This window comes from Dermacentor albipictus, chromosome 8, assembly GCF_038994185.2.
Source record: "Dermacentor albipictus isolate Rhodes 1998 colony chromosome 8, USDA_Dalb.pri_finalv2, whole genome shotgun sequence".
NCBI classification, from domain to species: domain Eukaryota; kingdom Metazoa; phylum Arthropoda; class Arachnida; order Ixodida; family Ixodidae; genus Dermacentor; species Dermacentor albipictus.
The window spans coordinates 55,559,428-55,573,775 of record NC_091828.1 but is presented as its reverse complement, the minus strand read 5'-3'; the positions used below and the strand labels follow the sequence as shown (position 1 = coordinate 55,573,775).

At 49.5% G+C, this 14,348-nt stretch overlaps 1 protein-coding gene across 3 annotated transcripts in view; it reads left to right on the top strand.

The window, feature by feature from the left end:
• The window catches only part of LOC135921737 (sodium-coupled monocarboxylate transporter 1-like), a 135,112-nt gene extending 130,705 nt beyond the window's left edge, over positions 1-4,407 (top strand). For 2 of the 3 annotated variants that reach the window (XM_065456035.2, XM_070522826.1), the window contains exons 15-17: positions 1,471-1,574; positions 1,907-2,001; positions 4,179-4,407. In XM_065456035.2, the coding sequence (XP_065312107.1) occupies positions 1,471-1,574; positions 1,907-2,001; positions 4,179-4,340 (361 nt within the window). In that variant the 3' untranslated portion in view covers positions 4,341-4,407. The remainder of the gene's footprint in view (positions 1-1,470; positions 1,575-1,906; positions 2,002-4,178) is intronic. The other variant, XM_070522825.1, reaches the window with a different exon arrangement.
• Positions 4,408-14,348: the final 9,941 nt, after the last annotated feature.

Below are 14,348 nucleotides of genomic sequence, written 5' to 3'. Positions count from 1 at the left end.
CTCTACATTGGGCCCTTTCTTTCAACGAAGCTTTCGCACCGATACCACCATTTTGTGCGTCAACGTGATCGCCGTCTCAGCTTGCCAGTCTCGAGTGGCGCTGGTCCTTTCTTTCGTGTTCTTCTGTCCTGGTCTATTGCACCTTGCTCTTTACACATTCAAATCTGGTCGTATTCGGCTCACCACGACAGCGAGGACAATGACAGAGGTACAGCAGCGCACCACCAGACGCAAGGGGTAGAGTGGTGGTCGAAGGATTATTACATTACTAGAAATTGCTATTATATAATGAAAGTGGGAAATAATTTGCTGTGCGTAAATCAAGAAGCCACATCGTGCGCTGCGTGAGGTTAGGCGTGCTTACGCAGCAACAGGAAACTGTCGTTGCTGCTTCGTCTGTAGGATCTGCTTCATCTTGGTAACTGCTGTGGTTAACATGCAGTAGTTGCCAGCAAGGAGATGAAGACGAGGATCGAAGAAGCTCTCGTGTGCCTGTTGTTCCGCCATCTCGGCTTCTCTGTGTATATATATTACCTAAATATGCTTTCCCTTTTGTTTTACCTATTCTTATCCAAATCACAAAATTATTCAGAAGAACGCGCACTTCCATCCGACGTTTCGCATGCAGACTGGAAGAACTACTGCTGTCCTTTATATTATTTCACAGGAAGAAGTACTCAATAACATTGAATGGAAATAAATAGGAGACAAAGAGCACGCGCTATCGATTTGTATTCTAAAATTTCAGTACTGGCGCGCCCTTTGTTATTCGCGCGTCCTCGATTAACTGGAAAAAGCGGGACGCCCGAGGACGAAGTGTTGCATTAAGAGTTGATTTGAATTTGGCCTCTGAAGCCGAATTAAGATGTGCTTATTCGTATAAAAGAACTACGTTATGTTACCTGGTTGCCAACGACCCCGCGGAATTCGTTCCAATTGTGTAGTGCCAGATTTCATACCTTGCCCTAGCCTTATAGGACGATTCAGGTATGGTCCCAGGACCGGAAAACACAAAGCCCTTCGTTCGTAATAACTGTTTGTCAATGGACGGGTCCTCAAGCTAACGTGTTCATTTTCACCATTGAGTGGCGTCTCGTGTTTGTAGGCGTTGTAGGCTACGTACTTCTTGGTTAAGGCAGGACGGTCATCTAGCTTGGGTCACGTCTGGAGTAGCCTATACTAATGTCATCGGGGTAATACCCATATAAATGTACGTGTTAACCGAGTTATCTTGGCCGACACATTATCCCAGCTGGGCGCCGCTGAAAACGAGCAACGTGACGCTGACCGTTACTTATTGCGAGCTGTTCAGGGTGCGAACACTTCAGTGGTCTTCAGTCACACTTATGCACGTTTATGCTCCTAGAGCACTATCTAGTAGTTACCCTGCGGGGTGTTTACTGTCATAATGTACATGGTGAAGCAGCGTAAAGTTTACATGTTATTGCGCTATCCCAATATCTCGTGCAGCCTCCCTTACGTCTTCCCGCTATACCGATTGTCTTTCTACTGGATGGCCCTGTCTGGTGAGCTACTCACGATTATTCTGGGCACAATCTTCAGCCTTGTCACAGGTAAATGCTCTTTTGAGTTTTCAGCTAGTTAACGTCGTAGATGGTGCGTAAAGACCTGATTGAATGCTCAGTAATGTGAAGATGTGATTATCATGATGCTTCATTAAATGCTCCTTTTTTGTGAGTTTTCATACGCTGACGCCGGGCTATAGAGACTGCCTTTTACCGTAGGATCTCTACAGCTGACAGTAGTGCAGAAATGCGATGCTGCTGCCTGTTGATTAGGGGGCTGCCTCTTCTGCTAGAACTTTTCTGTCAAAGCGCCACTTAATTTCCTGAGGACTTACTCTTTCAAGCGCAGTGTACTTGAACCGCCATTTTATTTGTCGCAGGTGGAGGTAAGGAAACGAAGAACAACTTACATCTAACCAGTGTGCCTTTTTTGAATGTCTTGAGACGCTTCAAGTTTTCTCGAGGTATCGTTCAGGTGAGGCGACATTCCTATGGAATTGTTCGTATCTGTCGTATGAAGGCAGTGAAAGCCGAAAAAAATAATAGCCTGAGCACGGGCTCACTAGGGCACAAGCGGCTGGCAGAACTATTCTAAATGCTAACAATAGCCACACGTATTACTTAAAATGTAAATTAAAAACACATATAGGCTTTGTCTAAATATAAGCTGGATTGCAGAATTTCGAGATCTAAACCACAATTTTGCATTAAATTGCGCGAAAACCCTGCCGAAGATGCGTCAAATTGGAGCCAGTGACGCATTTCAATGCGTCTTGTCCTTGCCGGTACATATGTTTCTGCTATTGCCAGATAATGGGGTAGTTTCATTTTGTGTAGGCAAACTGTTTTAGGTGATGGAGGGAACTTCTAACAAATGATGCAGCATTGTGTCTGGGAACAGCGCGTGAGCAACCTAATTCTTGAATGCGGCATTACTACGGAATCCCTACGACAAGGACGTTATCATGTCAACAATTGACGAGTCAACCGTCGTCCTGAGGCAAAGAAATAACCTTGTTAAAATATTTTATTGCAGCGGAGGTTCCCTAAGTTTGCCCGCGGTCGAGAACTCACAGGGTTCGCTTTTCAGTGGTCCCTTCCTACCGTTTACTCCCCTAGGCTTTAGTACTCCGAGCCCTTCTTTGCAATCATGAACGAAAGTCGCGGCTACACAGCCAATATCTACAGTAATATTCAAGTGGTCAAAAAGTGGCCATAAATTGGAGCTGTGACGGTGCTCTTTTCGGCATGATGCATCACCCGTAGCTCATTTGTCATAGTTTGCAATAGTAACGTGGGTCGTTCTCCAGAAAACAAAAAGGAAGAACCTGTGCCCCCTATGATCATAGCCCTGAATCTTATGTTATAGGTGATCGCGCACGAACCCATCTATTCCCGTTAAAACCATTATATGGTGCAGGATTATATACAGCACTGTGTGTTTCAAATTGGATAATTGAACTTGCTTGATTATCAAGATTTCATATGATTGACTTATTGCATTCTGGCTTGTGATAACTTCTTCAGCTGCGCAGCTTGCCAACGATTCTGCCTAAGAATCATGTCAGACTCCGGCTGTGCGCGGACTCCAAGGAAGTCTGCAACAAGCAGACGGAGTTTTCTTCCTTTTCTCGTGTGACGAATATACTCTGTCATCATTGAGACGGCTTGTAGGAGTGTTTTAATCTATTCACTTATGTAAAGCATTTTAGCAAGTTCCTTGTTCTGAAGACTACGAGAAATATTCTCCATCATAAGTGTGACGCGTTTCTACGCGTTCGCATGTAACGGTGGGCGGAGCACTTCGGAGGCAAAGCGCCAAAGGGGACTCCCGCAACAGTACACGCTTCATAGATAACTCCTTTCGACAATGGCAATACGCTGTGTTGCTATATCGATTCAATCCTAAACGCATTACCGTCGAGAGTTAAAGTGCGCTGACCTCCATAGAAATTTTGTGAATTAATTATGATGACTGTTATGAAGTACCCTAGCGTCGATAACAATTTTTTTTCCTCAATCATTTTTAGGCACGGTCTGGTCGCTTTGGCACATACGGTATAGGCTCGCGTAAGGGCAGAATTATTCTTTTTTTCACAATCTGGACGACGTGCGGCCCTTACAGGGCGCCCAACCTTGGCCAAAATGCTGCCGGCTCAGCAGGTTACTCGCGCAACTCCGGGATCTTGTGCACACCTCGGCTCTCGCCATCTAGTAGCGGCATGCGGATGTACGCAGCGCGTGAAAATTCGCCGATGCCCGCGCGCGGCATCGGGGCACTGAACGTAATTGCTTATACTTTGAAAATTCTTTCTCCAAATTTTGGGCTGCCAAGTGGTGGATGCGGCGCTAACACGAGCCCATACGCTACCAATTACGCGACAGACCAAAGTTTCACTCTGCACATTTTATGGTCTTCTCATCTGCGCAGTTTCCTCCTGACCTCCGCAAAGATATCACCAACCGGGCGTTTACAGTACTATTCTCACTGCCTTCTTGCGTCTGATTGTTATGCTTATATTGACACGGCCTTAGCAGAAGCTCACACCACCTAAGCAAAAGTTCTGGTCAATGTACACGTTGACTAGAAGCGGGTGAACTGTTTTGAAAGATTTCTTAACTGCACTGTCTCCTCTTCTTTGTCTTGTGCAGTTTCACGAAGCAAGGACACAGGATGGGGAAAAGCCTTCAGCCGGCCATTGCGATGACGAAGAATGCACGGATCTCACCAGTTTGTTTTCGAGGAATGCAGCAAAGAAAATGCCCAAGACCGATGCCGTTGAGCATTCTGAATGCATAACACAAGTCGTCTAAGTCAGGCACAGATACATAGCTTCATATATAGATAACTGTAATTTAGTGCAAGATGTTTCTGTGGATGCGAAGGCCATCGCAGGAAAATTACAATAAAACAGCGTAAAACCTGCACACTTACTTGGGTGTTTTAACTTGCGGCTAAAAACATGTCTTTTAGCAAGCACCAACTAGGCCAACAAGCAGTTCTGTTGCAGCATGAATGTGGTAGATCATTCGGGGAAAGCAAAATTGGCTGGCAATTACGCTTCTTGGTAATGCGATCTTTGAATGCAGCTGCTGCCTTATTTCAACAACAGGCAACCGCATACAGGACACGCAGTGCTGGGCAGCACACACCACGATCCGCCGCTTTCGAGCCGGCGCTCTGTCGACGCGCCATCGCGCCATATTATAGTGGGTCACTGCCGCGGTGGGTGCGAGGGGGGGGGGGGAGATTAGCAATTATTATTTAATTTTTCTTGTGAGGTGGGATGAGGAAGCGGGTGCAAAACAGGGTTATTGACTAGAAGTCAAACACTCATTTACTCACGGACAGTCCTCAATATGGCCGAATAAGGTTGGGGTGCGAAGTAGAAGTTAGGGTACAAAATGCAATAACTCTTTCGAGTCAGCGCAGCGGCACTGCTCCAAGTAAGGGGAGGTATAAGGAAAGAGTTTACCCGCGACGTGAGCATGACCATAGGTGTCCACAACAAAGGGGGGGGGGGGGGCGATGTCTCCGGGACCCGAGCCCTCTCCGGAGTTTTCCAGAGGGGGCACAGCCCTCCCCCCACCTAAAGTGTCATTGCCAGAGTCTTGTCAACCACATCATCTGAAGTTTCTTTTCAGTTGCCTCAACCTATTAACTAAAAAGTTATTGTGGCTAATAGCCTACTGCTACAAGTGCACCAGAAGCATCAGCGACGACTGCCTCATCTGTATTTCCTCACTTCAACATTGTTGTACATTTCCACTGTAAACACCATGCTCTACATAATATATTCAAATATCGGCACAGGATAAAGTTTGTTATTTATTTGAAACAGAAGGAGGTAGCCAATTATATTTAAAGGCATGGATAAACTATACCTAGAGAATAAATATGCTGCTGTATGTTCACCTTGCTTCAACTGACTTTGAGCGCCTTTTGAGCATGACAAAAAAAAAAAATCTCCAGACTTCAGTGACCCTTTCGGCAGAGTATTTTTTCTACGGCGTGTCAAATGCACGTGAATGATATGTCTTAGTATTGCTTCTCTTTTCAGTAAGAAAAGCCAGCGATTAATTAAAAGAACGTTTCTAATAATTAACAATATTTATTAGGGATGGAAACATTGTCACTTGCATGCAGAGGTCATAAATATATACTGGATGTCCCAAGTGGCTATCATGCACAAAGGTTTAATGAATGCAGTTGGGCTACTCGAAAAAAACCTAGTGCATATTGTTTCCAGTGCGGTGGACGGTAGTTGCGAGTAATTTTGTTATTACTGAGACCTAATTTTGGTAATTGTATATCCCACTTCTATACAAAATAGGCTAAAGCGATGTGCTCAAAATGTAAGTAAACCACTTCTAAGTGTGCCCAATTGGCAATCGGGACGTCTGCGCAAAAAAGAAAGAGCATAAGATTTCAGTGTGTCCTTATTATCTGGGAATTAGAAAGCGCCGTCGAACACCTACAGCTGTCTAGAGCACGTGTTCGAATAGATCTCCTTCTGCAGCTACACAGTAGTACGGCCGGTTTGTGATTTATTTATTTATTTATTTATTTTGTAACGGGTGCACTGAACAGTTCCAAGGGTAACGTCTCTTCGTAACCGAGGAGGCAGGTGACGCAGGGCAGGAACAGCTGTTTGCCCGAATGGCTCACACTCCTGCCAAGCACTGGCGATCCGGCTGGCCCACTGGTTGCACAGCAGGCATAGAAGAGATGATCTGGCTGGCCTTGCTCCTGTGCTTTTCTTCTTCATTACAATTACCCCCGGTACAAAAGCGGAGCCATCCTGGCGACTTACGACGTGGAGACGAGCGGGTCATAGAATCGTTTCAGGCGGCGCACGTGAACAACATCCCGTCCACGGCGGCGCTTGTCGGATGTCGATGTAAGCGGCTCTATGACATAGCTGACCGGAGAGGTCCGTTCGACGATGCGGTACGGTCCATCATACTGCGAAAGAAGTTTTGTCGAAAGTCCAGGAGTGGTAGAAGGCACGGACAACAAGACAAGGGTGCCGGGAGCGAAGTTCGGATTTGTAGCGTCGCCATCGCGATTGGTTTTTTGTCGTTGTTGGTCAGTGGAGGTGAGCCTTCGGGCTAATTGACGGCATTCCTCGGCGTATCGGGCGACGGCTGAAACGGGAGCACATTCTGGCGCGTCTGGTGTATAAGGCAAAACCGTATCGATGGTATGGGAAGGATCGCGACCGTAGAGAAGAAAGTATAGAGAAAATCCTGTGGTACTTTGTGTTGCTGTATTATATGCGTACGTGACAAATGGGAGGATGATGTCCCAGTTTGTATGCTCCGATGAAACGTACATGGTGAGCATATCACCAAGGGTGCGATTGAAACGCTCTGTAAGTCCGTTAGTTTGAGGATGGTACGCCGTAATGGTCTGGCGAACTATGCGGCATTGAGCAAGCAGAGCTTCAACCACCTGCGACAGAAACACACGACCTCTATCACTCAGCAGCTCCCGAGGTGGGCCATGACGAAGAATGAAACGATGGAGCAGAAAGGTTGCAACGTCACTGGCGGTCGCTGAAGGTGGAGCAGTGGTTTCGGCATAGCGTGTAAGGTGATCAACTGCGACAATAATCCATCGTTTTCCAGCGGGTGTTAGTGGTAGCGGCCCGTACAGGTCAATTCCCACACGGTCGAAGGCACGAGCCGGGCACGGGAGAGGCTGTAATAATCCGTGGGCCGGATGAGGCGGAGATTTGCGGCGTTGGCATTGCGGGCACAAGCGGACAAACTTTTGGACAAAAGTAAACATTCCTCGCCACTAGTAACGTTGCCGCAGGCGCTCATACGTCTTCAAAACGCCTGCGTGTGCACATTGTGGGTCAGTATGGAAAGCCGCACACATGTCGGAACGCAATGTCCTAGGGATAACCAGGAGCCACTTGCGACCATCGGGCTGGTAGTTCCGTCGACACAAGAGTTTATCCCGTACAGCAAAGTGGACAGCCTGGCGACGCAGGGAGCGGGAGATGGGAGATACAGGCGAGCCAGAAAGGAGATCCAAAAGAGAGGCCACCCAAGGATCCTTGCGCTGCTCTGATGCGAAGGTGTCGATGTCCACCGAGGATACCGCCTTAATGGTGGAGAGGGAGGCCGTGTCGGCTGGCAGCGGAGAGCGGGACACAGAGTCAGCGTCATTGTGCTTGCGACCTGAGCGGTATATGACGTGTATGTCGTATTCTTGAATGTGCAGAGCCCAGGGGGCAAGGCGTCCAGGCGGGTCTTTTAAAGAGGATAACCAACAATGGCCGTGATGGTCAGTAACCACCTTGAAAGGCCTGCCGTATAAATAGGGGCGAAACTTCCCGAGTACCCAAACGATGGCCAGGCGTTCTTTTTCTGTGACGCTGTAATTGCGTTCCGCTTTGGTCAGCGCACAACTGGCGTAAGCAACGACGTACTCGGAGTAGCCAGATTTGCGCTACGCAAGGACAGCGCCAAGGCCAATACCACTGGCATCGGTATGCACTTCAGTTGAGGCGGTGGGGTCGTAGTGTCGCAGTATAGGCGGATACGTCAGGAGACGGCGTAAAGTCACGAACGCGGTGTCGCATGCAGGAGACCAGGACGATAGGTCGTTGGCGCCACTTAGGAGTTGTGTCAGAGGTGATATTATCGAGGCAAAATTGCGAACAAAGCGTTGGAAGTAAGAACAGGAGGCCGATGAAGGCGCGGAGTTCTTTGGGTGTCTTAGGTTCCGGAAATTCTGCCACGGTGCGAAGTTTTGATGGGTCGGGCAAATGGCGTCTTGTGATACGACATGACCTAGAATCATGAGCTTGAGCGCGGCGAACTGGCACTTTTTCAGGTTCAGTTGCAGGCCTGCGTTGGTCAAGGACGTCAACACTTGCCCAAGGCGAAGAAGATGCGTGCTGAAATCAGGGGCGAACACAACGATGTCGTCGAGATAGCACAAACACGTGCTCCATTTTAGGCCGCGCAAGATATTGTCCATCATTCGTTCAAAGGTAGCAGATGCATTGCATAGACCAAATGGCATCACATTAAATTCGTATAAACCATCTGGCGTAATGAATGCAGTTTTAGGGCGATCAATTGCTGACATCAGGACCTGCCAGTAGCCCGAGCGTAAATCCAACGTAGAGAAGAATTTAGCGCCTTGCAAGCTGTCCAGAGCGTCGTCAATGCGCGGTACAGGGTAGACGTCTTTGCGCGTTATCTTATTGAGACGGTGATAATCGACGCAGAACCGAATGGAACCATCTTTTTTGTGACAAGAACCACCGGTGATGCCCACGGGCTATTGTTGGAAGGTCGAATGATGCCGCGCTGAAGCATGTCGTCCACGTGCTCACTAATCACCTGACGCTCCTTGGCGGATACGCGGTACGGGCGCTGCCGCAATGGCGCGTAGGAGCCGGTGACGATGTGGTGGCTGGGCAAGCAGGTGCAGAAGCTGGGAGCGCTGCTCGGAAGTAAGGTCATCGGCAATGAAAGGTGTGAATAAGTCAGGTGATGGCGGAGCAGAAGTGGAATGTGCACAGAAGTCGGTGAGCTCTGCATACGAAGCATCCGGCACGTCGATTATAAAAATGTCATCAGTAGGCTGAACATGGCCAAGTGCTTCGCCGCGAAGAGCCATCAGGGCTGTAGGAAGCGGATTGTAGACAACGATGGCGCTGAAACCGGCTGAAATGTCAAGCGCGGCGAAAGGCAGGGGAACGTCATTGCGGGTCATGAAGAGTTCCGAAGGAGTGAAGAGGACAGCGCCTTCCGAGAAAGCGCCACAGAAGACGGTAACAACGGCAGACGAGTACGGCGGTATGGCGATGTCTTCTCGAGGAACTATCTTGGCGGGAAAAGAAGTGGCGCCGATAAGGGGCACGTCACACAGAGGCGATAATTCGACTTCAGCGCGTGCACAATTGATGACGGCGTTATTTCGCGAAAGAAAGTCCCACCCAAGTATCACGTCGTGAGAACAGGACTGGAGAACTACAAACTCCACAATATAGAGAACGCCCTGAATAACAACTCTAGCTGTGCATGCTGCTGAAGGCTGAACTGGCTAGGCGCTTGCTGTGCGAAGAGAAAACCGAGAAAGTGGCGTCGTAACCTTTCGTAAAGCGCGAGAGAGGCGTTCGTTGTTCGTTTAGGACAGACACGGCTGCTCCAGTATTAATTAGCGGAACGGTAGGGACGCCGTCAACAGTAAGATAGACAACGTTCGCAGGCGACAATGGAGGACTTGTGCAGATCGATGGAGACACAGTTCTTGCCTCCTGAACTGCGGCGCTTAGCTTTCCTCTTGCGTGGGTGAAGGGCGCCGACACATGGGGGACAACGAGTGGCGATGCGGGGAAGGTGAACGACGTGTAAGGAACGGGCGCTCGGCTGGTGGCCTATCTGAGCGCCGACTAAAATAATTGTCGTGGAAAGGCTGCACGTTGGCGTAGGGAGGCGACTGCACAAACTCATTAGAGTGCAGCATGCGGCGGCGGCAGAGTCGTGCAGCGTGGCCGGGAATACCGCAGGCATAACATATGGGCCTGTTGTCTTGCGTGCGCCAAGGATTAGTAAAGGCAGGAGCAGGTCGATGAACGGGACTATGAACGGGTGGTGGCGGCCGAGGATGTAGCGCAACGAGTGGTTGACGAGGGGGCTGCGCGGCGACGGATGCGTATGTAAGTGGCACGGCGGCAGGGTACTGCTGATGCTGCATTGGTAGAGCCTCAGCAACTTGGTCTTCAATAACCCGCCGGAGAGTAGGAGCGAGCTGTGTAGGAGGCTGTTGCAGCAGCGGCTGCTGTAGCTCAGCGAAAGGTAGCAGAGAAAGCTGACGTGCAACTTCCTCCCGCACGAAAGCTTGGATTTGTGTGAGCAAGGAGGAACAATCAGAGAAGGCCGTCATGGAAGAGAAGGCCTCGTCAGCCACTGAGGGGCGCCTAGTGAACTCGCTCTGCCTCCTTAACTCGTCGTAGCTTTGGCACATGTTTATGAGCTCTGGTACGGTGCGCGGGCTCTTGGCCATCAACATTTGGAGAATGTCATCAGCGATGCCCTTCAAAATGTGCTTCAATTTGTCATTTTCCGGCATAGACGGATCCACACGTTTGCATATGTCGAGAACCTCTTCAATATAACAGGTGAATGTTTCACCGGGTTGTTGCGCTCGCTCTCGCAACCGCTGTTCGGCGCGCAACTTGTGGACGGCAGGGTGACCGAAAACTGAAGCGAAACTGGTCTTGAACGCGGACCAGGACTGAAAGTCGGCTTCATGATTTTTAAACCACAGGTGAGCCACTCCCGCATGGTAGAATATGATGGCATTTAACTCGGCGGTATCATCCCATCGATTGTGCAAGCTCACCCGTTCGATGTAGCCAACCAGTCATTGGCGTCCTGTTCATCCATACCGCTGAAAACCGCTGGATGGCGTTGCGGAACAGCGCCAGCGCAGACAACGGAGGGTGGCGGCGGCGTCGGCTGGGGAGAGTCAGGCATGACGGGAGGCACAGTCCGAGACCGGAGTTCCAGGGTGTAGATATTCTTGAGTACCCAGCACCTCCACCAATTGTAATGGGTGCACTGAACAGTTCCAAGGGTAACGTCTCTTCGTAACCGAGGAGGCAGGTGACGTAGGGCAGGAACAGCTGTTTGCCCGAATGGCTCACGCTCGTGCCAAGCACTGGCGATCCGGCTGGCCCACTAGTTGCACAGCAGGCATGGAAGAGACGATCTGGCTGGCCTTGTTCCTGTGCTCTTCTTCATTACAATTTATTTATTTATTTATTTATTTATTTATTTATTATACCTTCAAGGTACGGTCGTACATTGCAGAGGGGAGGGGCAAGGTAAGTACGGAGGCAAGTCACACAATAGCTGCTTATGTAAAAAAATATAAGTACAAAGAAGTAAAAACTTTCAAAGAAAGCGTATCTTTAGTGGCTTTCTTGATGACCAACGCTGGAATTCAATGGCAGATATCCATTATCTTTGCCCTAAGCATCTCTGACACCCGTCTCGATCATGTAAGCATGGCATTTCCAATAACCTAAAAGAAAAAAATCTAGTGGAGAGGTCAGGTGACCTAGCCCGCAAATTTACAGGTCCCTGCCTTCCAATCTGTTGCACGTGAAAACTCGCATCGAGCAAGTTTCGTGCTCGGCTGCTGTTGTGTGCTGGTGCCCCACTTTGCTAATAGCACAGAAGGGGAAGACGTGAGAGCGGGACTTTGCTGAGAAACTCATTCATCACTCCTTCAAGGATTTCCTCCACGTAACTAATTTCTGTCAGTGTATGATCGAAAAAGATGGGACTGATTATAGCACCGGAGTAAATTCCGCACCAAACATTGAACACCCACTGGTACTGGTGCCGAGTACGCTTTACCGAGTGAGGATTGGAGTCACTCCGAATGTGTGCATTATGCATATTAACCTGGGCGCTTCTGCAAAGATTGCCTTCATCTGTGCACATGATGTTGCTCATAAAGTCCGGTGGCTCATCGGCTTTCATGAGGACCCAGTTCAAGAAACCTAGACAGTTCAGCAGGTACCTATCTTCCAAACATTGGTAATGATTAAGGTGGTGCGAGTGAAAGGCCGAGTTATTCAGAATTTTCCAAACTAGTAACTTGGAAATTGTTACCTTCGCGGCAACATCCCGTACGCTAGCATGAAGCTTTGAGGCCATAAATGGTAGAAAATTCTTGCGCAGGCTAGGATTCAAAGATGGAGCCCTCCGCGGCTGTCTTATAATGTGGGTGGGGGTGCAGCCACGTGGTATTTTTGATATTTCGCGGGGTTTATTCATCAGTCGAAATAAATTAGTACGCAATTAGTACGTCGCTCGAACTACCGCAGTTAGATGTCCCTCGGCTGCGTCTAAAAATGCCCATTGCGTCAAAAATGACACGCTGGCTGCTGCATGTTGTTACTAGTGTCATTACTACTCCCGAAATCCCCGTCACATGTTGGTGCGAGGTGCGGCTACAACGGCTGGAAACGGAGCTCTGCAGTGGACGTCGCATCGCCGTCCTCACCATGAAAGACGGTGAGCACTCGAGATAAACGTCGTCGCCGCCTCCAACGTCACCTTCGCCCGCTACGTCGCTGCCCCCTTCGGTTGTGGTTGTACAACCCAAGGATCCCGGAACTTCTGCAGGAGTGATCGTGCCGACGTTGAAGAGTCGGCGGCCATGTACGAACGTGTGAGTGGAATCAACAGATGGGACCCTACGCTTATGCTAGCTAACCTGTTGTTCTACCTAAGAGGCACGGTAAAGGTGTGGTTCGAAAACGATGAAGAGGAGGTGAGCAGCTGGGACCAATGCAAAGAGAAGGTAACAGTTGTTTGACAAACCAGCCGGCCTTAAAATTGCCGCAAAGCAGGAATTGGCCTCTCGTGCCGAATCTCCCACAGAGTCCTATGTTTCGTATATCCAGGACGTTCTGACGCTTTGTCGTAAACCCTATGACGACATGACAGAAACTGAGAAGGTAGGGCATGTGCTCAAGGGAATTGCTGACGACACCTTTAATCTGCTCATGCGCAAAAGCTGCTCTATAGTTGATGCTATCATCAAAGAGTGCCGATAGTTCGAGCAGGCCAAAAGCCGACGGGTCCTGGTCCCATTCACCAGACTTCCCAATACTGCCGCAACGTCGACGTGTGAAGATCAGCCCACACAGCAGCATGAGTTGCCATCAGAGGACGTGGTGCGAATCGTTTGACGTGAACTGGACGCGATGGCGCCCGCAGCTTTCTGTTCGCGTAGCCGTGATGCTACCGCTTTTCGAGTTCCCCTCGCGCAAGCCATCGTTCAGCAGGAACTTGAAAACCATGGCCTACATTCTGTCTCTGCTGTCACTAACCCCAGAACCAACGAACGACATTCGACTATTTTCGCTCCACCCCCATGCTCCTCTCCACGTTATCGCAACCCGACTAAGTGGAGAACCGCGGACGATCAGCCGATATGTTTCACCTGTCGCCGCATTGGTTATGTCTATGGATACTGTCGCAACTCGTGTCCCTCAACACCTCGCACGCCGACTCATCCTAGCCGTTTTAATAGAAATGCCCGCAATGTTTCGCCCACCGCCAAATCTAACAGCGCCGACAACTCTGCTAGGAACACGTGGTACAGTCGCTCGCCATCACCGCGCGGACACCAGTTTCGCTCACCGCAAACACGTCACCCAACTTCCCGTTTGCTGCAGCCACGTTGCCTTTCGTCCCCTGTGGCTTTTCGCCGCACCCTTTCGAAAAACTTTCGAAAAGAAATGCAGCCCACAGAGGTGGTGCTGCATTGCCTACTACTGCAGCAAATCCTTTGTCTGTGCCCACAAAGAGGAGTGTAATTGACGTTAAAATAGACGGCGTACCTGTCCAAGAATTCGTCGACATTGGAGCCCACGTATCTGTGATGAGTGCTAGCCTGCGTTGACGTTTAAAGAAGGTCCTCGCCCCAGCAGCTGCCCGAGTTCGTGTGGCAGACGGCGGCGCGCTGGTTGTTCTTGGAATGTGTACTGCGCGTTTATTATAGCCGGCTGCCCAACTTCTGTTCTCTTCGCTGTGATCGACAACTGCCCTCACGACATATCCTTGGATTGGATGTTTTTCCCATCATTCCGCTCTCATCGACTGCGCAACCGGCGTTCTTGAGTTGTAACTGCCTCAAGTCGCCGATGCTCTAAGCACCGCTCCACTGCACTTGTGTTCGCTTCACGATGTGCGTCTGTCACCTGAGGGAGTCACTTACATCGCTTTGACCGCGCAGCCACGAATTCCTGACGGTTAATATGTTCTTCGCCC